This window comes from Lemur catta, chromosome 6 (assembly GCF_020740605.2).
Source record: "Lemur catta isolate mLemCat1 chromosome 6, mLemCat1.pri, whole genome shotgun sequence".
Taxonomy (NCBI): Eukaryota; Metazoa; Chordata; class Mammalia; order Primates; family Lemuridae; genus Lemur; species Lemur catta.
The window spans coordinates 19,129,185-19,153,870 of record NC_059133.1 but is presented as its reverse complement, the minus strand read 5'-3'; the positions used below and the strand labels follow the sequence as shown (position 1 = coordinate 19,153,870).

Below are 24,686 nucleotides of genomic sequence, written 5' to 3'. Positions count from 1 at the left end.
GGGACAGGGCAAGTCCAGAGGTTATAACGGGACAGTAGCAGTTTTACATAGGGAGGCCTTAGCAAGCAGGAGCCACCTGAGCAGAAGCCTGAAAGCAGCAAGGGACTAAGCCGTGAGAATCCCTGGGCTCCAGACCTGGGGGCGGCGTGCGTGCTGACCCTCAGGGAGTGGGTGCCTGGCTTGAGCAGCACAAAGGCCATCGTGGCCCGTCAGAGTGAGGGGGTAGGCCATAAGAGAACAGGATGCAGAGGTGGAAGTGGCAGATGTGTATGGCTTTTAGGCCACTGTGGGCCCTTGCTTTTACTCTGAGTGAAAGGGGAGGCCACAGGAGGATTTGGGACAGGGGAGTGACTTAGGCCTACACAGGATCACCCTGCTGCTGCGTTGAGAAGTAACTGTAGGGAAATAAGGGAGAGCAATTAGGAAACTTACTGCAGTAATTACAAATCTGGGCAAAGTTTGAATTCTTCCATGATTAATTGAATTGGTTTAAGTTAACTTCTTTTAGGGAGGATTATTTCTTTGAAATCACCATATTGACCATATTGCATGTTCCCATTTTCTTGACTGTTCTGTTTAAACTTCTCATACTTTCATCCTTGGTGTAAGCAATTGAAGGTGCTGTGGAGGTTTGAAACAAAATAGCACAGAGTGGGGTCTGTACATCCCCTGGAAAAGGCCAGCTGGCCTCCCAGCCAGTGCCTCTTAGCCTTGCAGACTCGGAGATGTCCAACGGGACACTTGAGGGAAGGAATGTAAACTTCAGAGCAGATACAGGATTCTGTACTTGGTGCTGTGCTGGTGACTGGCTGAGCATGTTGGTTTCACAGCCAAGACAGCCTGGGTTTGAGTCTTACCTCCACCACCTACTGGCTCTGTAGCCTTAGGTGAATTAGTTGGCCTGGACTTCATTATCTCTCAAAAGGGGATAGTATTATAAAAAGAAAAAAGGAGGGAGAGTGGTAGTCCTTACCTCGTGGAGATTAAGTTGTACAATGTATGCAGTAATAATAAACAGATTGCATTTATTGAGTCTTTATTATGTGCCAGTCACTGTTCTGGGCCCATTATGTACATTAGTTATTCTTCACAACAGCTTCATGAGATGTAGGTGCTGCTATCATTACAGATGGGAGAACTAAAGTTTCAAAATAAAACCCTGGTCTGAACCACTGTCTCTCCTGTGGGTTATCGCGTTAGTCTCCCAGTGAGGCCTGTGCTCCAGCCTTGGCCTGCTGCTTTCTCTTCTGTACCCAGCAACCGGAGTGATTCTTTTAAATGTAGGTTAGATCATGTCATCCCTTGGTTCACAGCCCTCTAGGACAGTGCTTCTCAACTGGGGGCAACTCTGGAGACGTTTTTGGTTGTCTCAGCTAGGGGGTGGGGGCCCTGCTCCTGGCAGCTAGTGGGTGGAGGCCAGGGATGCGGCTGAATGAGCAGCCCGCAGTGCACAGCACAGGCCTCCACAACAAAGAAGCATCCAGCCCAAAATGTCAGTAAGTGCTGCTGTTGAGAAACCGTGCTCTTGTGGTACCCCGTCTCACTCCATATAAAATCTAACATCCTTATCACGTTCCTCAGGGCTCTGTTTAATCTAACCCCTGGCTGCTTCTGACACCTTCAGCCTCTCCTTGTTAACTCACTTCCAGCTGGACTGATCTTGGTGTTCCTGCAGACAAGCACACCTTGGCCTGGGATTTGGCATTGCTGTTCCCTCTGCCTAGCATGCTTGTCTTCTAGATATCCTTCCAGCACACTTTTCCACCTCCTTTGGTGGGCTCTACTTTCTTCCCCACTCCATGCTGGTCTCTCTCTCTAGCCTCCTTCCCCTAGTTTACTTTTCTCTACAGCACTCATCACTATCATCCTTACTAGGGTTTTTTGGGGTGGTTTTTTTGTTTGTTTTTGTTTTTTGGCTACCTCCCCCTACTAGAATATAAGCTCCAGGAAGACAGGGACTTTGTCCTGTGTTTACTGCTGTATCCACAGTGTCTAGAAAAGTCACTGGCACATAGTTTGCACTCAATAAGTATTTGTTGAACGAGGATGGCATATAGAGATTAAACAGCTTGCCCAAGGTTATACCACTGATGAGTAATGGGGCTGGGTTCAAACCTGGGCTGCCCTACCCCTGAGCCATGGGCTGGGCCACTCATCTGCACTGCTACCCGTGTTAGCTCGGTGCCTGGCACGTGGCAAACACTCAGTGAATATTATATATGTGTATTTTTATGTGATTATCATTTACAACTATGGATTGAAGAGACAGCACTGAATTTGTAGTCAAAATATTCTGCTCCCACCTCTGCCTCACTCACTGTTGCTAGGCCTCAGATATGAAGTGATGCTAAATGTCCATGTGAAACTTTTACGTGTTACCTTTTACATTTCCTTAATCAGTGATCATTTTCTGTGGGTGAGACTATAGTGTAAATGCTCTGAGCTATATGGTGCAGTTTGGGTCTAACGAATATCTTGTTGCAGAACGTTTCCTTTGGAGCCATCTGTGTTGCTGTTGGCCGATCTGTATTATCAGAGATTAGCCTTATGTGGCTGCAAAGGGCCCCTTTCTGAGGAAGCTTTAATGGAATTATTTCCCAAGTTACAAGCAAACATTTCAACTGGTAAATCCAAGGTAATGCTGTCTGTGGTATGTCCCCCATCTCTCTCCTTCTGTTTGTATATGGATGGCCAGTGGTTATCAGAGCCCCTTACTCAGAAAATGTTGCTGTGGGATGATTTCTGTTTAAAGTTATGATGCCTAAATATTGGCCTGCAAACTGATTGTGGCAGGATTAGTTAGGGAGATTAATAAAAATGCACATTCTGGGTCCCCACCCCCAAAGATTCTGATTCACTAGGGCTGGGGGGAACTGAAAAAAATCTGCATAGCTTTTAAAAGTCTTCTAGGTGATTCTCCTGCTCATTCAGGTGCATAGAAATACTTGAATACTATACGTTACTTAGGAGTAAAAAGCACTAGTTTTAGTTAAGTTATAAGCTTAATCAACTTCTTTCCACTAATTTACAGAGTTGCTCATAGTGTCATAGTTCAAAGAAACAACATGGTTTTATGGATAACCTTATCTTCTCAGTCCAGTGTGGGGGTTAATTGTTCTGTGTTCAATGAATTAGATGTTGCTTGGTGTTGAAAGTGAAATAAGGGGTGGAATAGGCATGTATTACTCTGGTCAAATGGCATATTTTTCTTAATTCTATAAAACTTAAATCTCACTGACTGAATCACTTTCTTCCTACAGTTAAACTTTTGAGTTTCAAACATGCATTTTACTTTCTCTAGATTCGGCTTTTGACAATAAGGATCCTAAACCATTTTGATGTTCAGCTTCCAGAATTGATGGAGGTATCTTAATTGTTCGAGTGAATCGTTTTTTAAAAAATATAATTTTTAAAAATACGTGTTATTTTTTGTTTTCAAAATGATACCTTTACATAAAATTAACATCCTATATAAATATAAAAATGATATTTTTTGTAATTCTTATTCCCACCCACCAACAAGGCCACCACTGAAAATCTACAGTTAATTGGTGCATATTCTTCCAAACTTTTTGAATACACACACATAATTTAAACAAAATCATGAGGTTTTTCCATAGCCATACTTCTAGTTCTACCTCATTTCTTTTGAAGTTTGAATAGTACTCCGTAGTTTAAAATATCTTCTATTTAGCCAATTCCCTGTTGATGGATGGTTAGGTGGGTTTTTGTAGTTTTTTTAATATTTTAAACAATACTACAGCGAACATCCTTACACAGATATATTTGTGTAGGGGAATATTCCCACAATGCACATTACTAGAAGCAGAATTGTATAGTGAAAGTATATATACATTTTCTTTATTTCAACAAATGTTACTAATCAGTTTGAGTGATTTTGAGAATTACTTTCCTGTTTTTTACTTGTCATTTTTGCACTAGGCAATAAACCTAAATTATCTACCAAAAAAGTAAATGGTGTGAGGAAAGAGGAATCATTGACCACAAAAAAAAAAAATATTGCTCATTTAATTTAAAACATTAACATATTCCAGTTTTTCTATTTTTAGACCTTTGTCACATTTAATACTCTTTTTGGAAAATCAAAATACTGATGTTCCTCCTTGGTTTTCTCTGGTTGCTCAGGAAGATGGGCTGTCAGAACGGCAGTCTGCCTTTGCTATACTGCGCCAGGCAGAACTGGTTCCAGCAACTGTGAATGACTACAGAGAGAAGCTTCTCCATTTGAGAAAACTAAGACATGATGTGGTCCAGACAGCAGTCCCTGATGGCCCGTTACAAGAGGTAAAAGGAGCATCCTTTTTTTTTTTTTTTTTGAGACAGAGTCTGGCTCTGTTGCCCGGCTAGAGTGAGTGCCGTGGCATCAGCCTAGCTCACAGCAACCTCAAACTCCTGGGCTTAAGCAATCCTACTGCCTCAGCCTCCCCAGTAGCTGGGACTACAGGCATGCGCCACCATGCCTGGCTAATTTTTTTTCTATATATATTTTAATTGGCCAGATAATTTTCCTTTCTATTTTTAGTAGAGACGGGGTCTCGCTCTTGCTCAGGCTGGTCTCAAACTCCTGACCTCGAGCGATCCACCTGCCTCGGCCTCCCAGAGTGCTAGGATTACAGGCATGAGCCATCGCGCCCGGCCCTTTTTTTTTTTCTTTTTAATTTATGCTTTAAATTCTGTTTTAGGAAGCATACCAAGTAGTCACCAAAAGAAAAATAATTTTTTTAAAAACAAGGTAAACCTGCACTTCTCTTAGATGCTTTGAGTCAAATAGTTCTGTCAGCTTTTTAAAAGTAGAAGTACCGTAATATTCTTTCTTCTGAGTATGTGAGGGTGTGAAGTAGTTAAGACCAAGCCTCCTTCAGTTTTTTTATTGCTTTTTCTGGTGAGATAGGGAAGTGGCTGCTTTAGTGGTTTGTTTTGCTTAGGGTCTGTCTGGTATTTCTTATCATTCAGTTGTCGCATCTGGCACATGAACATTTCTGAATGTAATACTTCCTATTAGCAGTTCTCTACCTCTGTGGTCCCCAACCCCTGAGGCCGCAGCCCGGTACCAGTCTGTGGCCTGTTTAGGAAATGGGCCTCACATCACCACCTGAGCTCCGTACCAACCACCACCCCTACCCATGACATCCCATCTCCTAAGCCCCCATCCTTGGTCTGTGGAAAAATTATCTTCCATGAAACTGGTCCCTGGAGCCAGAAAGGTTGGGGACCACTGCTAACTTCATCAGCCTTAGACCCTTAATGAATTGGACAATTTTGCAAATGATCCCTTATCAAAAAATTTTTTTTAACCAGTTTTGTTGATGTAACAGTTTAAAAATTTAGATTCCACTAAAAAAAAAAAACTTTAAAGGGGACAGTATAAATGATTGTGGTCTGAGGGTAGGATGTGGAAATGTGTTAAATAAGGAAGCAAAACTGACTCTTCAGTCACTGGCATCTTCACGCAACGGTTTAGGTAGAGTGGTCCAGGTTGCCAAGATCAAGGTCTGACTTTGCCACTTAGTAGGCCTGAGCTGCTCTGTGACTCTGTTTTCTTATTTGTGAAATAGGTAAAATAATAGCTCCTAATTCACAGGATTGTTGTGAGGATTACATGAGATCAATATAAAATGCTAAACAGTACCTGACACTTACTAAGCACTCGATGGTAACTATTATGATTATTAAAATTACTCTTCTATCAAACATACATGTAACCACCTATATATAACTGGGTGCTGGTGATATAAAAACCCAGCTCTTACCTTCAAAGCAATCACAGTCTTAGGGACAAGATTAGCTAGGAATCATGCCGGTGTTCTGCAGTGGGGCATGTTCTATGATAAATGCGTAAGAGAGTATGCGGGAAGGATTTCTGGGAGGGGTGATGATTGGCTGCACCTTGAGAGGGAGATAACATTCCATTTGAGAGGAAGAGCATGTGTAGAGGTGGCGAGCTCTGAGAGTTTACGTAATTTATTTAGGGAAACGTAAGTAGATTGATGAGGTTGAGAGTCTCTGGGCCTGAGTAAGGGAACCTCAATAGTCCTGTTTGATGTTATAGATAGTCTCTCCCCCACCCCATTTCAAACAGTTAGTCTACCTACTGTCTGGTTTACAAAGGTGATTGATCTGCTTACTGGCTGTCAGAAGGTAATGGTCTTTTTTTTTTCCCTTAATGAATTTGCTAGACTGCATATTCCTTGAGCGATTCAGGTCATGTATTAACCATCTGGGCAGAGTGCCTTGGCCCACATAGTAGCTTTTCAATGGACATTTGTTGATAGAGTGATAAGTGAATGATGAAGAAATTCTTCTGTTTGATCCCTATTATTCTCCTGCCATACTTTATAATTTTCTTTATTAGATTTTTTAAAATTTATAAACGCAATATATGTTTTTATAATAAAATAACTCAGAAATGCATAGGAAGGATTTTTAATACTAGGTAACCCCCTAGAAAAACAAATGTCTGTTAAATCCACCAAAAATGAGCTGGTTAAGAAAACATGGTCATTCTGTGCCAGTGTCCATTTCAAATTATGGTGGTCCCAGTGGCCACCATTTTTTAAAAATTGACAGTAGCAAGGTTTTAGTGTTCAGATGATGGATATGAAATAGATAATAATAAAAACAAACACCATTTACTTTGCCTGTAAAATATACAAGACAAAAATATGCTTACAAGAATAAAATAGTTCTTAATTTTGATACTGATTTCTGCCCTTGCCATTCTGAAAACAACATGCTCTCTTACTTCTTGATAGTCTATTGACACACAATGTTTTAAAAACAAGGCATTGTTTTACTGGGTTTAGGGGTTATGGGGCAGGGTGGAGATGCAGAAACAATGTGGCCCTCATGTTCTTTCCATCATGCCGTATTGCTGCCGTGCTTTGGGAAAATTCATTTTCCTTTTCAAAATAATCTAAAAGCAAAGCAATACATTTTCTTACACAATTAATTTGAAAATCAAGTCTAACCTCCTCACTGCACTCTTGGTTTGTGTATTTCAAAGTTTCCGTTGCATTAAATAGTTAAGAGTTTATCTGCCTTTAGTGAGCTCAAATAGTAAATCTCAATCCTGAACAAACTGAAAATATGGCTATTAATTATTTGAGCTACTGAATTCTTTTGTCCAAAGCAATACGGATTATTTATCAGTGCCTTTTAATTTTGCTGCTTAAAACCATATGTCAAACTTAAAATATAAAATTCCTGAGTTGTCTTGCTGCTTTTTGAGAATGCCTTACGTTTCCACAGTGCTTTGCGGCTTCCAGAATGATACACCATTTTATAGATATAGAACTTGAGGCTCAAGGATGTTAAAGTGATTTGCTCTGGGTTATGTAGGAATTAATGTTTAGAATTGGAAACTTGATCCACATTGTCTGACTCGGAGTCCAGTGTTTGAAATTGGATATAATTTTATATTATTCCCAGAGATGGAAGATCCATTTATATATCAGTTGTCAACTGATCATAGTTAAAATTACTTTAGCCAGTGTTCCCTGCACATAAAGTAAGGATTGGATGTTCCTTATATCTCTTTGTATGGATTTACTTAGTCTCTCTCCAAGCCTCAGGTATGCTGTTGGATCATACTTTAAAAATGTTATTCATAGTCATTTTAACATCATTTGAAATGCCACTATGCTGTGGCTGATACCAGTTGCATAGGAATTAAAGATGGAAGGACTTCATGTGCTGAGAGACAATGTGGCATGTACCGGGGAACTGGGTGAAGGGGAACTGCAGAAGGCTCACTTGCCCTTACTCTTGGGCTATAACCTTGCCCCCTGTGCCTTAGTCCTTATCTGTAAAAGGATCAGATTTTGCAGAATGGCCTCTCTATCTTTTTCTGCCCTAGCAACCTGTGATTTCTTTTTAGCAAATGTCACAGTAGGAATGAATTTTCTGCTCAGTATTCTGTATTCTGAATTCAGTCATTTAGTAAGAATTTGCTATGTTTTGGACATCAAATTAGGTGCTAGGAATACAAAGAAAATTGAGAACACAACCCTGCCTTCAAGAGATGTATAGCCTAGTAGGGACTAAGAGACATGTGAGCAAGTAAGGGGACAGTCAGGACAGGCTTCACTGAAGACATCACTCTCAAGCTGAATCCTAAACATCTGTCCAGGAACTCAGATGGGAAGGCTGTCATAGCCAGGCAGAGCAGAGTGAAGTAGAAATGGCATCTGAAATAGCCTCAGACATGTGCTCATGAAGCCTCAGCTATTCACTGCATACTTTCTTCAGTTTTCTGGCATCTGTACTTTACTGACTACAGTTCAAGTGTTGTCTTATCAGTGATGGCAATTTAGAAGGAAATTTAATTAGTCAAATATGTTTATTCAAATGTACCCTTTATGTGTGAACATCTGGAGTGAATTTTAATACTGTGTTTGCTATTGTGATTCTTTTGTGTTAAATAGTGAGTGACATTTTGGGGAGAGGAGGAAATAGTATGCACTGAATTTTGGGGTTGGTACCGACAGCTTTTTTTCTTAATGTACAAACTTCTTTCCAAACCTCAGGTTGTCCAACTCAGGATGTTTGCATTTCAGTACTTGTGTTCTGCGTTTCTTTTGTATTTTATTACCCATAAACTGGTCTCCTGTCATTGCAGGTGCCACTTCGTTATTTGTTAGGCATGTTATATGTTAACTTCAGTGCTCTCTGGGATCCTGTTATTGATCTCATAAGGTAAGCATGGGTTAAATGGATAAAGCTGTTATGCTTTAACTACTGCAGAATGATGGGGCCAGGATTATACTCCTTCTAAGTGTGATTTAAATGAATGGGCATAGACAATATTTACAATTACCTTAAATCCTTTGTGGGAGAAGGTAAAGAAAAAATAAACATTAATTTTTCTCTCTGATGCCACATCTTCAGTATTTCAAATGTTACATGTATGTTTCTTTGTGCATTAAAATAACTTTGGAGGACTTTTCTCTTTTTGCTTTATATGATATTTCTGTATTATTGAAATTTACAGTTATAATTTTTATAATGAGAGGTATATTATAATACTTGCATGATTTTATTTATATAAATTGAGCTATACTTTAAAAATAAGGGCTTTTTTTTAAATGAGATGCTCGGGTGAAAAAATAAAAATAAATAAAATAAATAAAAATAAGGAATTTTCAAAACCCTTGCTGTTTAGTATTCAGAAAATCTTTAGCTATAAAAAGGACCTTAACAGTCATGTCCAAAGTACATGTTGTGGCTCATATTTAGAAATCTTTTACAAACATTTGTCTTCAGATAGTCTATTCTTGTTTTTTATCACACTGGAAACATGTCACATACGGCCTTTCAAAACCCCAACTATTAGTTCTTATTCTTATTTGACAGAAGCAGAATAGACAAATTCCTTTCCAGTTTGGAACCGATTTATCCACCTTTTACTGCCCTTCATAGCCATCAAACCAGTGTGCTGAAAGCAAGGGCCTCCTGAAATTGTCTTCATTATTTTGTTTATTGAGCTTTCAGAAGGTGGGAAGAATCTGATATGTGTGTTACCAATGGCCCACTATCAAAAGTGTTGGTTCTTCAATTACTGAATGCCTTTAACAATTCTGCATAGTGACTAGGCTACCTTGCTGTTGGGTACATCTTTCTGTTTGGAAAGCTGGAAACAACAAGAAACCTGTCGGTTTGTTTTCCACGTATTTCCACAGCATATATAGTTCATGTCTTATGTAAAGTTTATACATATTCTTAGAAAATTAATGACAAAGTATATAGAATATTTGAGAGTATTGTTGCTAGGATATTGAACTATATATAAACACTTTACATGATCCATCTAATGTCTCTTCTTTAAGTTCTGCAAAGTGTGTTTCATGTAGTTAGTGAATGTTTATTTTGCCTCTGTGTTAATAAATACGTTTGATTTGGTGGAGGGAAACTTATTATTTTTGAAGTTAGTTTTGAACAGTTTTCACTCCAAACAACGGCCTCCTTCTTTTCTTAATGGGTTGTACCCCATGTCCCAGTCCCAGTAGTGTGTCTTTAAAAATAGTCTTCTTTTAAGGATCTACTTAAATTTTTTAAAATACCCTTTAGTGCTTTGTGATTATAAAAATAATTTGTGTTCAAATGCAGGCATTTTGAAAAATAGAAAACAAGTGCAAAAGTTGTTTACAGCCCCACACTAGGAGATAACCTAATTAACATTTTGGTTATGTCTTTTCACTCTTCTTTTCTCAGTAAGAGATCTCAAAATAAGAATCATAACAGACTTTTTGTTTTCTGATCTTTTCTCTTAGTTCTCATGCACATGAAATGGAAAATAAGCAATTTTGGAAAGTCTACTATGAACATCTGGAAAAAGCAGCTACACATGCTGGTACGTAAGGGGGCATGAGGAGGCTGGGAAGAAAGGTGGTTTGTTTAATTTTTACTGCTTGATTATGCATGAAATTGGGAAACAAAAAGGAGAAATGTATTATCTTTGATAACCTTTGAGTATGGTTTATTGTTTCCTTATAATACTAGAGAAAGAAATGCCCTCTCTTGAGGAGACACATAGGACAAATGTTGGCATTTCTCTAGTGGTTATGGTGACTTTTTTCTCTTGCAGAGAAAGAATTGCAAAATGATATAAGAGATGAGGAGAAGTCCATTGGAGATGAAAGTTGGGAGCAGACCCAGGAAGGAAATGTTGGAGATCTTTATCATAAGCAGTTAGCATTGAAAACTGACTGTCGGGAAAGACTAGACCATACCAACTTTCGATTTTTGCTCTGGCGAGCTCTGGCAAAATTCCCAGAGAGAGTAGAGCCACGGTCCAGGGAGCTTTCCCCACTTTTCTTGAGATTTATCAAGTAAGTGCTCTCTTCTAAGAATATGTCCCAGGTAGAGTATGAGGAAGAGAAGGTAAGAAGTATTAACATCCCAAATTGGCTAAGTTTTTTATACATCTGTTATGTTTTCAAATCATTGGCACATCTATAAAGCTCTGACTCTATTAGGTAACAGCTAAACTAGTTTAGTTCACCACTTGATTTTATGTGAATCATAATTTAACCAGCCCACAAATGGCATTAAAAAAAATTGCAAGTTATAAGAAGGACCCTGTTGAGTTTGCTCAATGTACAAAAGGCCTTGCTATTTCTTGCCTCGTTATTCATTGTTTTATTGCCTGCCCAGGGCTTGAAGTTATTTTCCAGTAACCCGACCCCAATCACTGTTTTGAGCCTCTTAATCTTTCCTGTGATACTAAGGAATGTACTCTGAGAATAATAAGAGCTTTCTAGAACATTGTTTTGTTTTGACTGGATGTGCTGTATGAGAATCTGATTGCATTAAAACTCTAAAGATGAGGGGTGTGGTGTGCAGAACAGTACTAAGCAATCAATAAAAAGTGTATCTTCTAATAATACTCTATTACATGGGAAAATGCTGTAGGGTTAGGTTAAGCAGGCCATAAACTACACCATGCTCAGCTTGTTTCAGAAAGAGCCAGGAGGTCTGAGTGGTTTCAGCAGAGTCATCCAGGAAGAATGTGATTAGAGATGCAGGCAGAAAGGTAGTGGGAAACCACACTGTGTAGGGTTTATAAGTGACAGGAAGGACTTTGGCTTTTACTTTCAGTGAAGTGGGAAGCCACTGGGAGTTTTAAGCAGAAGCACGACCTGACCTAAGTTTCATTAAGGATTTTTTGGCTGCCGTGTTGAGTGAGAATAGGCTGTAGGGTGGCAGTGGTGAGAGCAGAGAGACCAGTCAGGAGGAAATTGCAAGTCTGGGCAAGAAGCGATGGTGACTTGACCAAGATTGTAGCAGTGAAGATGGATATATTTTGAAGGATTTCACTTTGATAAGATATATTTTTGAAGGATTGCAACTAGATTAGTCCATGGGATTTGCCAACAGGTCAGATGCAAGATGGGTGTGTGTGGTGGTAGTGAGGAACTGGAAGGAGGGAGGGAAAGAAAAGGGTGGGAGTGGAATCGAGGATGTCTCTTGAGGTGTTGGTCTGAGCAACTAGAAGAGGGTTACCATTTAATGAGATTTGGAGGAATGTAGGAATTGGAGGTTTGTGGGGAGAATCAAGAGTTCATTTTTATCCATGCAAAGCTGGATAAATAAAGAATTCATTTTTAGATGCATTAAGCTTGGGATACTGATATAGATAGCTAAGTAAAAATGTCAAGTAGGCACTGAATTTAAAAGTTTGAAGTTCTAGGGAAGGTTTTTGATCGGGAGATAATAAACTGGGAATTATCGATACATTGTATTTTAAAGCATCAGACAGGGAATAAAGTCATATAGGGTGTGAGTATAAAGAGAGAAGACTTCCAAGGACTGACATCAATATTTAGAGGTTGATAGATAAGGAGCCAACAAGGGAGGCCAGGAAAGAGTGATAGAAGAAGAACCAAGACCACCTGGTATCCTGGAAGCAATGTGTTGACTAAGTCAGTCGGGAATCAGAATAAGAAATAACCGTTGGCTTTGGAGGTGACCTTAATCTGAGTGACCGACATGGAGGTAACCTGTACAAGAGTTGTTTTGGTGAATCTGCTGGGAGGATAGCCTGATTAAAGTTGGCTCAAGAGAAAATGGAGAAGAAAAATGGAAACAAGTTTGGGAAGTTTTTGTAGTAAAAAAGAAACAGACACAGAGTGGTATGTGTAAGGAACATGGGAGCAGAGATGGAGCTTTTGTTCTTGGGGTTGTATTTAAGATTTAAGCAGCATGTATGTGTATGATACTGGTGCAAATGATCCAGAAGAGAGGGGAAAATTGATAATGCAAGAAAGAGCAGAAAATGGCTAGAGCCATATCTCTGAATAGGTATAAGGAGATAAGACCCAGTGCATAAGTGAAAAGGCTTGCATGAATAATTCATTCTGACAAAGGTTGCAAGCAAAGATGCAGCAAGTCAGTAGATACGATGGCAAAGAGTAATGATTTTCTCTTTTTCACATAATTCTTTGATCATAAATTTATTTATAGAATAAGAACAGTGATATTTTAGGAGTTTTTTTGCCTTGCTTTGAAGGTCATATAAAATAATGTTTATCAGTTGTTTTGTGAATTACACAGGGCTATACATATGCCAGCTGGTATTAGTGGTGTTAGTAAGATATGAACTTCCTACCATGTTTATTTTCTGGGTTTTTCCCTAAAGGATAAGTTTACCCTGTAGCCTAAGGATAAAGACCTGACTCTAACAGCACAAGATGCAGTGAGAGTAGGGATGGAAAGAGAAGCCTATAACAGAAAGTAGGTCTCTGAGCTTTGAAAGACTTAGAGACTAAGATAAATAATTCTAAAAAATATTTAAATTAAGACTAGTTGGGGTGGAGCACAGTGGCTCAGGCCTGTAATCCTAGCACTCTGGGAGGCCAAGGCAGAAGATTGCTTGAGCTCAGGAGTTTGAGACCAGCCTGAGCAAGAGTGAGACCCCGTCTCTACTAAAAAGAGAAAAACTAACCAGGTATCCTGACGTGTGCCTGTAGTCCCAGCCACTTGGTAGGCAGAGGCAGGAGGATCAATTAAGCCCAGGAGTTTGAGGTTGCAATGAGCTATGATGATGCCACTGCACTCTACCCCTCTACCCAGGGCAACAGAGTGAGACTCTGTCTCAAAAAAAAAAAAAAAAAAGACTAGGTGGCACTAATTACCTATAAATAATACTATTATAGATGATCCAAACTAATGGAAAACCCAAATGTCACCTTTGCTTCTGACTTTGAAATATCTTATGGAGTTTTTTATTTTTATTTTTTGGCTAGCAATTTATATTTATAAATATGTTTCAATTAATTTGATATTAGAACTAATATGTGACTACCTTATAAACATTCTCTGAGAAGAACCAAATCAGGAGCAAGAATGAATTACTAACAGTGGCAACAGCATCCTAGTGCCAGGTGACATTTAATGAGTACTTACTGTGTGCTTGGCACTCTTCTAGATGCTTTGTGTGAATTATCTTATTTAAGAAGTCAGTGAGTGAACATGCTGTTCATGGAGATAAAGGTTTAAAATATGTAATATGTGGTTAAATTGAATGTTGATTGTATAATAGGGATGTTATTAAATAGATGATGGTATAGATTGTAACTGACAGAGCAGTTTTGCTCATTCATCCATTTTTTTATTATATGTTAGATTCTGCTAGATGAGAATGCAAAGTACATAGTATCCCAGCCCTCAGGTTGTAGTTTAGTGTATTACTCAGGAGGTTAAACTTTAACATAGAGTTTCTTGTTACAATATCCTCACACATGGTATCTTATCAGTGTATTTTTGAGTAAGGACTCAAAAATCCGTCTGATCAGTTTTCCTAACATGTCTAGCTCAAGGCCCTGCATTCAATAGACAACAAAATATTAATCGTTTGGATGAATGGATGAAAGTAACACAAACTCATACATTGAATGAGAGACTTCAAGATAATATTCATTAACTACAGCAAAGAACTAAAATTAAAGGGATAGAATTTAACAAGAACAACTGTGAATACTGTACCAACTATACAAGCTTAGTTTAGAGGAGATAAAACATAAAGACTTGCTGATTTTCATTACTTGAACATTCAGTTTGAATCTACGTGGTGTTGTGGCTTCCCCCAAAAGTTACAGAGCTGATAGTTCAATCTGTCTTATAAGACCGTACCTAGAGGACTGAATTTTGATGTGGCGGTATCTTTTTGAAAGAACATTGTCAAAGTAGAAAGTACTTGGTAGACAGCGACCAGCATGGTCCTGATGCTATACTTCAGTCATTTAATATAATTCACTTCTAACTCCCTTTCCCAATTGTGGTTCCAGAGACAGGGAGGCTGATTTTCAGCTCAGTCCAAAATGGACTTTTCAAATAAGTTCAACAGTGTAATAATGAAATGGGCTGTACAGTGCAGTTAGTGATTGACTTGTCAAATAGGGTACTTAAGAGGGACTAAATAAATAAGAATAGTGTCATAGAAGCAGCTTGACTAAGGTATCTCTGATGTCTCTTTGGTGTGTGATTCTGTGAACTGTGGACATCGCTCTGGTAAATAAAATTAGGACCTTTCGGATTAGCATCCCCACTTCATCTGTCTCATATCACTTTCTTTCCGCTGTAGCAACGAGTATTACCCAGCAGATCTGCAAGTTGCTCCAACCCAGGATCTGCGGAGAAAAGGCAAAGGGGTTGCAGCAGAGGAAATAGAAGACGAACCTGCTGCTGGAGATGATGAGGAGTTGGAGGAAGAGGTGGTGCCCCAAGAAGAATCCTCACAGAAGAAAAAGACAAGAAGAGCTGCAGCAAAGTAAGTTTAGCATTGCTGAAAGCTCAGAAATTCCCAGTTCTAGAAGGAAGGGGAAGAGATCTTCTATAGCCTAAATGGAAAGTAGCCTTGTACAAGATATTAATAATTATTTATATGAGTGTTACTTCTTCCCAGGATTTTCTTTTACAGCCCAAAGAAACTGTCAGTCTTATGAGGTTTTTTGGTTGGTGACCTATTATTAGTATTTTTTTCTTGTTTAGCCATAGAATGTTAACTTTAAGGGGACTTTTAGGGTCATCTGATCTTTTTATAGATGAGAGCTTTGGAGCCTGGAGTATTTAAATACTCTTTAACTTTTGTTCACTTTCATCGCATGAGGGCATTGTGTTTGTGTGCTAGGAGAACACATAATGGAACATCCTTTCTCTTATAAATAAGCATGTCAGCACTTTTACTCTGCCTTTTGCCTTGCCTCCTACTAGTTACTTTTTCCTCCTACTGTTTTACTCTTTTATTCTCTTATTCATTTACCTAAATTGTTACAAACCTGAAAAAAGAACTTATTATGCTTTCAGAAGTTACTTCAGCTTACTTGAAGATTGTCTGAATTGAGGTGTCTGAGATCCACTGGATTGGTGCTACTGGGTTACTTTAACACTTTAGATCTTAATCTGATGTGCCCATTTGTTGAGTATTTCCCGTGAGACATTTATTAATCCATCCATTCAGCAATTGTATTGAATGGCTTTAAATAAGTTACAGGTGCAAGGAAAGAAGTACGTAATTCTACCACAAAGACCCTGGGAAGACTTTTTGCAAAGGAGAGGGCAACTTCAATGCTGAAAGATGAAAGTTTGCCAGAAAGCTAGGACAAGGAAGGACTTGCCTGCTAATAGAAATATGAATAAAATAGAGACAGGAAAGATCATGGCCAAGCTTCATAGGACTATACGGTAGTCCCCCTAATCCGCAATTTTGCTTCGTGTGGTTTCAGTTATCTGCAGCCAGCCACAGTCCAAAAATATTAAGATAGTCTTCCTTCTTGGTAAGCAAGAGTCATAGTTACCTAAACCTGGGCCTCTGTTGCCTGACACCAGTATTTTTGTTATATGAAAGTAAGGAAGAATATATTCTACTACTTTCCTGTCTGCTGCATGGAACCTAGACAAGGAATAACTCCCAAAATCATCTGAGTTCAACTTTGGAATGTATTACTCTTTTGGTTACTTTCTTTCTAATTTTAGCTTAATTTAAGCCATTCTGAATACCTCCTGAATGATTTTCTGGGGTTGGGGTTGGAGCCTGGACTTCAGGGAGAGGCCTACCTGAGATTTGAGATTTCTGGAGAATTTCCTAAATACAAATAATTAAAACTTATTTGTATAATTCACAGTGAACCTGTGGGCAAGATGTTTAGAGTACTTATCAGAGAGAATAAAATTGATAGTGGGTACTATCAATTCAAGAAAATAATCTGTGTTCTTTCATTCTGTAACACTCTTCATTTTATTTTTGTTTAGGCAGTTAATTGCCCATTTGCAAGTTTTCTCTAAATTTTCAAATCCACGGGCCTTATATCTGGAATCAAAATTATATGAGTTATATCTTCAGGTAAGTGAAATAAATTCTTGGCACTATAATTCTTTGTGAACTTTTCTCTGTCATTTTCTTTGCCAAAGTAACTTTTAGTCTTTTATTAATTATTTGTTCAATAGGGGCCCATGTCTACATTTTAAGTACTAATTTTTTTTTTTTAATTCATAGACATATTTTCTGTTATCTTGAGAAACAGTTTTTGACAGCACTTATTTAGTTGATTTTAAGGGCATTTTAGGTCACCTGTATCAACAGTGATAATAGCAAAGCATGAATTATATAATGGGAATTAGCTTTTAAAAGAGGGTGCGAGTTATACCAAAAACACTTGGCTACTTTTTCTTTCTAGTTAAGTCTTTTTTCATGGAGGGCTAGGATTTCAGGATCTATTAGATTGAGTGAAGACAGATAGTTGGAATAATAATCTATTGCAGTCATAATATATGACCCTCAATTTCAGAAAAGGTTGCAAAAAAATTTTAATGTCAGAAGCACAGTAAGCGTTTGATGTCATTCTAAGCTATCTGGGGATGTAAAATGTTGTAGGTGAAACTTTTATCATTTTAGCAGAATATATCCATTTTCTGCCCATAAATTCTGATAGACTTTGTTTATAAAGCAGAGCTCAAAAGTCTATTTTCCATAGGAAGCAAAGTTCTTTTTTATTTTTTCTTTTCTTTTCTTTTCTTTTTTAGAGACAGGTCACACTCTGTCTCCCAGGCTGAAGTGCAATGGCCCAATTATAGCTCACTGTAACCTTGAACTCCTGGACTCAGGGGATCTTCCTGTCTCAGCCTCCCAAGCAACTGGGACTACAGGTGCACACCACTGCACCTGGATAATTTTGTTTTGTGCAGAGATGGGGTCTCACTGTGTTGCTTAGGTTGGTCTCAAACTCCTGGCCTCAAGTGATCCTCCCGCCTCAGCCTTCCAAAGTGCTGGGATTACAGGCTTGAGCCACCACTCCTAGCCAGGAAGCAAAATTCCAGACTTACTAATTGGAGAGGCCTCACAATCAAGTCATCTTTCTTGGCATCTTATTGACTACTGTCGCCCTTATAGGATAAGAGATTTTCCTCATTACATGATCAACCCAGTTGGCTTAAATCCAGATTCATGTACAGAATTGGCCTCAGCCAAAAAACTGATAGACTCCAGGGTCTAGCTGGCCATGGGATGCAGATTTCAGTTTCCTTTCCATTTTTTTCTTTGCATATATTCTATTCATCCTCCTTTACTTTCAGGAAAATGTAAGGCTGTTGTCAGGAATCAGCTTTAACTCTTATCTAAATATTTAGAATTTAGAAAATCTAATTTAGCAAATTAACACTAGTAAATTGGTATCCCATGGCACACGTATATATATGACTTCATTAACTTATTCTGTAAAATATCATTCTTAGTTGTTGCTACACCAAGATCAAACGGTGCAAAAAATAGCCTTGGATTGCATAATGACATATAAACATCCTCATATCTTCCCTTACAGGTAAGTTACTTGAAGCTTAAGGAAATGTTATTTCTTTGGCTGATTTTTTTCTTTCTACGTAAGATCCCCTTCTAGAATAATTTCTTGAAGGCCTGGGAAGTTTCCCTTTTTTCTAAGGCTATCATATTGCTATTTCTAGGCATGAAATGAAAACTAGAAGTATGTTTGTTAAGAGTTGTTTTCCATAGATAATAAAGTAGAAAAGAAAATATTAATTTAAAAATATGTGTCGAAGCTTATATCATTTCTCTCTCCTTGCTAATGCCATAAAATCTTGGTGGTTACTTAGGGAATCGTTATCTCTAAGAACTGAAGAAAGCTTTTATGTACTGCTCCTTAAACAGCTGAATTATGGACGAAATCTAATCTCTTCTAATCTGTTTAACCTTTTGAAATTTGGAAACCTGTCATTTTGGAAGAAATTTTTTTGTGAGGATTTTCCTTTATGGATGTCAACCGCAATATGAAGTATATATCTTATTACCCTGTATACGTATTATTCTACTCTTGCAGTTTTAAAAAGTACTGTTGATAAAATGATTTGTACTGTTTTCTATTTTTAAAGGGAAAACTTACAAAGGTTGCTTGAAGACAGAAGCTTTAAGGAAGAGATAGTGCATTTTAGCATTTCAGAGGACAATACTGTAGTGAAAACAGCCCACCGAGCAGATCTGTTTCCTGTTCTGATGAGGTATTTATACTGTTTAAAAACTGATTTTTTAAAAAGTTAACCACAAACGTGGTTATGAGTACAGTGGTATGATTCTTTCAACAATTGTAATAGAATATTTCATTTTGTGTTTTTTTATTGCTTTTTTTTTTTTAACTGGACCTTTTGGGGAAGTCAAATTGTCATAGGGACTAATTTAGGGTATTTTGTTCCTAACATGAAGAAAGATCTTACCATGATATTATTTTAATAATAATGTTAAAATTAAATCTGGTATTTCCCTAAGTTTTACTGTTGAGATATAGTAGAAATAATTCACCCCAGGGTCTAAATATCATGTAATATTTAATGATACTACTATTCCTTACATTGTAAATGATAGAGCATAAAGATGATCCATAATTAATAGAAGAAAGATCAGGCTGGGCGCAGTGGCTCACGCCTGTAAGCCTAGCACTCCGGAAAGCCGAGGCGGGTGGATTGTTTGAGCTCAGGAGTTCAAGACCAGCCTGAGCAAGAGCAAGACCCTATCTCTACTAAAAATAGAAAGAAATTATATGGACATCTAAAAATATACATAGAAAAAATTGGCCAGGCATGGTGGCACATGCCTGTAGTCCCAGCTACTTGGGAGGCTCAGGCAGAGGGATGCTTGAGCCCAGGAGTTTGAGGTTGCTGTGAGTTAGGCTGATGCCATGCCACTCTAGCCTGGGCAACAGAGCAAGACTTTGTCTCAAAAAAAAAACCAAAAACAATATATCAAGAATTTTTGGGGATCATGAAATGTTTCAAAATTGGATTATTCATCATATAGGTGTGCCATAGTTCACTTAACCAAGCTCCTTTTGTTGAGTATTTTGCTTGTTTCTGGGTTTTGTTGTTTTGCTTTTTGCCAAATAGATAATCTTACATTGAATCTCTGAGTCTTTGACCAATTTATTAGAATAGATTCTTAATAGGAAAATTGATGAACATTTGAAAAGTTTTTGATATATATTACCAAATTGCTGGCCAGAACAATTTTATTTTTTGACAAGTGTTTTATTTTTCTATGTGAATCTTTGACCTAATCTCTGATGATTTACTTAGAATAGATACCTAAAAGGGAGAAATATAGACATTTTACAATTTCTGATGCCAATTGCCCATTTACTTTCAAGAAGTTTGAACCACTTTATATTCCTAGCAGCAGTAGAATGTCTGTTCTCCCACATCATTCCAATACTGGCTGTTGTTTGTTGTGGTAATTATTTGTTTTAATTCTTGCTAATTTGTTGGTGAAGAATAATATCATGTATAACTTTACATTTTGTAGGTTTACTAGTTAAGATGAGCTGTTGAAAAGATTGTGGGTCGTTTGTGTTTCTTTTCCCATGAACTGTTTTTTTTTTAAATGTCTGAGAACTTTTATTTTCTGAAACCAGGTGAATGGTATTTCTGTCTGTTCTTATTCTTTTTGTTTTAATTTGATTATTTTATTCATTTGGAATTTATTTTGATGTATGAAATGAAATAGTTTTTTTTCCAAATTTTTTTTCTAAGTAGTTATCCCATTGTCTCAAGACCATTTAATAAAAATAAAAATCTAAACTTTGTTTACTAATTGGAGAGCCACTTTTAATATGCATAAATTTAATGTTTATGTGTAATTGAGTCTTCTATGGGATTTTGATGCTTTTGCATTAGTCTGTCCTGGTCTAATTCCATACTGGTTTGTTTACTATAATAATAATATTAATTAATGGCTTAAATGCATTCTAGTGTATATTAGAGGAAGTCGTCTCATTATTCCTTTCTTTCCAAAATATTTTGGTTTTTCTAGAATCTGGGTGAACTTCAGAACATTTACTCAGGTTCTCCCAAAATACTCCCCCTTCTTGATTTAGGTAGAAATGGCATCAGTATATTTCATCATTTAGTCACATCTTCCTCTTTTTGTAGTCTTTCAATAAAGTGTTTTAATTTTCTTGGCTTTTCATTTTACTCCTACATTTTGTTGTTGTAGATGGAATTTTCCCTCTTATATTTTCTAACTTATTTTTGCTACATAACTAATTATAGTATATAAAAGCTGTTCATCTTTGCATTAATTATTTAGCCATCTATATGACAAAACTTTGTTATTAGTTTTAATAGTTTTCATCAGATTTTCTTACATTTTCTACATTGAAAAAAATCATAGTAAATAACAGTCATCAGATTGTGTTAGTCCCCTGATTAAAAACCCTTTGACATCCCTTTTTCCTCAGAAAAAAATAGACAATCCTTGCTGCGCCCTGCAGGACCTAATATGGTAGCTCCAGACTCCAGCTCTAACCTGTCTCTTCCGCTTGACCACCTCCGTTGGAACCCACTTTAAGTTCTTTGGACTTGCTCATCCCTCCGCTTAGAACATATGACAGCCAACACCTCTTCTTCATGAGATCTCATCTCAAGTATTACACTGTTTGTCAGAGGTGCCTTCCTTGACCACCTCTATATAAAATCACACCTTCTCCTTTTACTCTCTAGTCCCTTACCTCACTTTATCTTTATTTTTCTTACTGTTCTTCTCATCCAGTATAGTCTGTTTCTTATTGCTTTTCTCCCCTGCTGGAAGGTAAAGTCCATGACCCTTAATAAATATTGGTCGAATTAATTTTGTGTTCTCTTTATATGATAAAGATATAAAGCCACTTTTTTTCTATTTATTAATCAACCTGTTGCCTACATAGCCTAGAATTAATTGGTAGTAGTGGTAGTGATTATCTTTGTCTTGTGACTGGATTTAACAGCAGTGCTTCTAGAGCAGTTGTTCAGTGGTCTGCTCATTCTTGGTAGGGGGGTCCCTGAGACACTGTCATGAGGTCAATACTTTATTATACTACTACTAAAACATTATCTTTTTTCACTGTGTGACATTTGGCCTGCCAAGGCAAACACAATGGTGGGTAAACTCCTGGTGCCTTGGCACATAAATCAGGACAGTGGTACCAAACTGTACTAATCATTCTTCATCGCCACATAATTAGAGTTATTAAAAAAAAAAAAGCTAGGTTTACTTAATGCCCTTAATGAATCTTGACCCTGAGTACATTTCTTTTTTACTGTTCTGTATGAAAAATTGAGGAGTATGCATAAAATACTTTTGATATGCACTGGTTGTCTTGAGGAATGGCACTTGTGTGAATATTTGATTTACATGCTGAACTACCCCTTTTGTCATAAAACACCATTTTTTCTGGGAAACTGATGGACCTTGATTCTTTTCAAACTTGGGTATTTCACAGGAATTTTCTTGAACATGAATGCAATTAGCCCACCACTTCAAGGAAAACAAGTGATATAGCATTTGTTTCCAGTGACTAAATTTTAGCATTCAAGTGAAAATTAGAGTTTTGGAAAAGTTTTATCTGTTGCTGTGAACTTGACAGCTTCCCAATACTTAAAGACTCTTCTGATGAGATGGGTGGTGATATTAACAAATGTTAATAAACATATTTCTTTTTTTGGTTTACAATGAAATGTATCAGCATTTGGCATCTCTGCATAACTCAGTAAAACAATGTTTCCCAAGTAACTTATGCATGTTATAGAATCATGTATGAGTAAAAGATCCAAAGTGCAAAATGGACAAATGGATCTCAGTGTTCATCATATTTGTTGATAGGGTTTCAGATTCTACAAGGCAGTTACCCTTTAAACTTGTTGAGGTTTGATACAGTATCAAAGTGGAATATCCATGATTATCTGGAAGTTTTAAAAATATTTCTCCATCTACATGTCTGTGTGAGGCTAGATTTTCTTCAACCCTGATATATTATTACAGTAGATTGACTGCAGAGGCAGATATGAGAATCCTGTTATCTTCTATTAAGCCAAACAAAAAAATAAATAAAACAATGCCACTAGTCTCACCAATTTTGGTGGGTAGTGGGGGGGAGATTTAGAAAATGTAATTATTTTGCACTAAAATATGTTATTTAACATTGTAACAAGTTTATTGTTAATATTTTTAAATGAATTAATAAACCAGTATTTTTAATTCCTCAGTTTTAGTTTCTAACATAGTAACTATCAATAGTAGGTAAAACTCACATATACAAAAGCTCTTTGGAGATGTCCATAATTTTTAATAGCGTAAAGTGGTCCTAATATCAAAAAGTTTGAAAACTACTGTTTTTGAATTCTGAATAAAGCATTAAGTTTTATCATGTTAAGAAAGTAGCTTTTGTTATTTATTTAGGATTTTATCAGGAATGGATGTTGAATATTATAGAGTGCCTATTGAGCATATATTAAAATGATCATATTAACTTTTTACCATGAAATATTGATCTATATTAATATAATAGATTTTACTAATGGCTCTTTCTTGTATTTCCTGGGGTAATCTTTATTTGATATTAGTGCAGCACTGACTACTGTAGTTAGAAATGTTGTGTTTTGTGTTTATAAGCAAGATTGGTTTCCAGTTTTTTTTTTTTTTTTCATGAACACTTCTCCATATCACAGTTGTACCATGTGCGACATCACACCCTGCTCCCTTAGCCTGGTTTTTTTGTTTTTTGTTTTTTTTTGTGTTGTTTTTTTTTTTTTAAATAATCGTTGTTGATTATTTCAATGTCTATGTTAAATATCTAATTTCAGATTTCATTTTTCCATCTTTTATAATATATCCATTTAAATCTGTTGAGTCGCTCTTTAGGAAAACAAAACAACTTGTGTTATGTTTTCGAATTAATGTGCAAACAAATAACATTATTTTGACTTTGCAGAATTTTGTATGGGCGAATGAAGAATAAGACTGGGAGTAAAACTCAGGGGAAATCTGCTTCAGGCACCCGGATGGCCATCGTTCTGCGGTTCCTGGCTGGGACCCAACCTGAGGAGATTCAGATATTCTTAGACCTACTATTTGAACCTGTGAAGCACTTTAAGAACGGTAGCTATCAACCACCTCTCATTCCAGATAGGTGTCATCTGCGGTGGACTTCTCACATCTCAGGCTAGGTTTCCCATGCTCTGGGACATCTTTCGAATGGGGTTGTTCCTCCCAACCTCAATGGGGATCTTTTTGCTGAAGTTCAGTTCATTTTAAACTTTAATTGAATTAGGTGAGATTCACAATTGACCCTGGGGATTATCAGCACCTTTGTGTTAGTAAGCCCCTGGTTAGAGGATGTGTCATTTTTTGTTGTGCATTTAGGCCACTTGAAAAATGGTGAATACTTATATAGTTCAAACAATAGATTCTTCTAAGAAAATCAAAGCATACTGCAAAATTAATCTTGATTGTTTTGGCGTTCATTCATTTACTGAGGCTTTTATCTGTTGAGTAATAACTTACTAAATACCTCCTGTTCCCCAGACACTCTGCTAAAAGTTAAAAATAGAAAACTGAGGATAGAGCAGACCTTCCTGACTATAAAAACCTCTGCTCTAGTTTCACAATTGCTTTGCTTTGCTTTGCTTTAGCCAAACACGGAGATTTATTTATAAGGTAGTCTGTTATATTTGTTTTGTATTTTTTCTACGATAATAGGTCCAGCTGTTTCCATTCAGTACAATAATGCACTGTGAAGGAGATTGGCTCCAGTGAATACAAATGTTTTCATTCGGTGTATAGCCCCCATTGTAGGAGGGTGGGTATAAGTGATACTCTTAGGGCTTGACCATTGAGGTGTGTGAATCAGTAAGCTTAT

General features: G+C 37.2%; 1 protein-coding gene across 1 annotated transcript in view; it reads left to right on the top strand.

Moving 5' to 3' along the window:
* The window catches only part of UTP20 (UTP20 small subunit processome component), a 90,824-nt gene that overhangs the window by 20,912 nt on the left and 45,226 nt on the right, over positions 1 to 24,686 (top strand). The window contains exons 16-26 of the mRNA XM_045553131.1: positions 2,485 to 2,635; positions 3,302 to 3,364; positions 4,147 to 4,305; positions 8,639 to 8,715; positions 10,290 to 10,369; positions 10,604 to 10,847; positions 15,101 to 15,286; positions 16,768 to 16,858; positions 18,247 to 18,332; positions 18,898 to 19,023; positions 23,760 to 23,926. Of these exons, the coding sequence (XP_045409087.1) occupies positions 2,485 to 2,635; positions 3,302 to 3,364; positions 4,147 to 4,305; positions 8,639 to 8,715; positions 10,290 to 10,369; positions 10,604 to 10,847; positions 15,101 to 15,286; positions 16,768 to 16,858; positions 18,247 to 18,332; positions 18,898 to 19,023; positions 23,760 to 23,926 (1,430 nt within the window). The remainder of the gene's footprint in view (positions 1 to 2,484; positions 2,636 to 3,301; positions 3,365 to 4,146; positions 4,306 to 8,638; positions 8,716 to 10,289; positions 10,370 to 10,603; positions 10,848 to 15,100; positions 15,287 to 16,767; positions 16,859 to 18,246; positions 18,333 to 18,897; positions 19,024 to 23,759; positions 23,927 to 24,686) is intronic.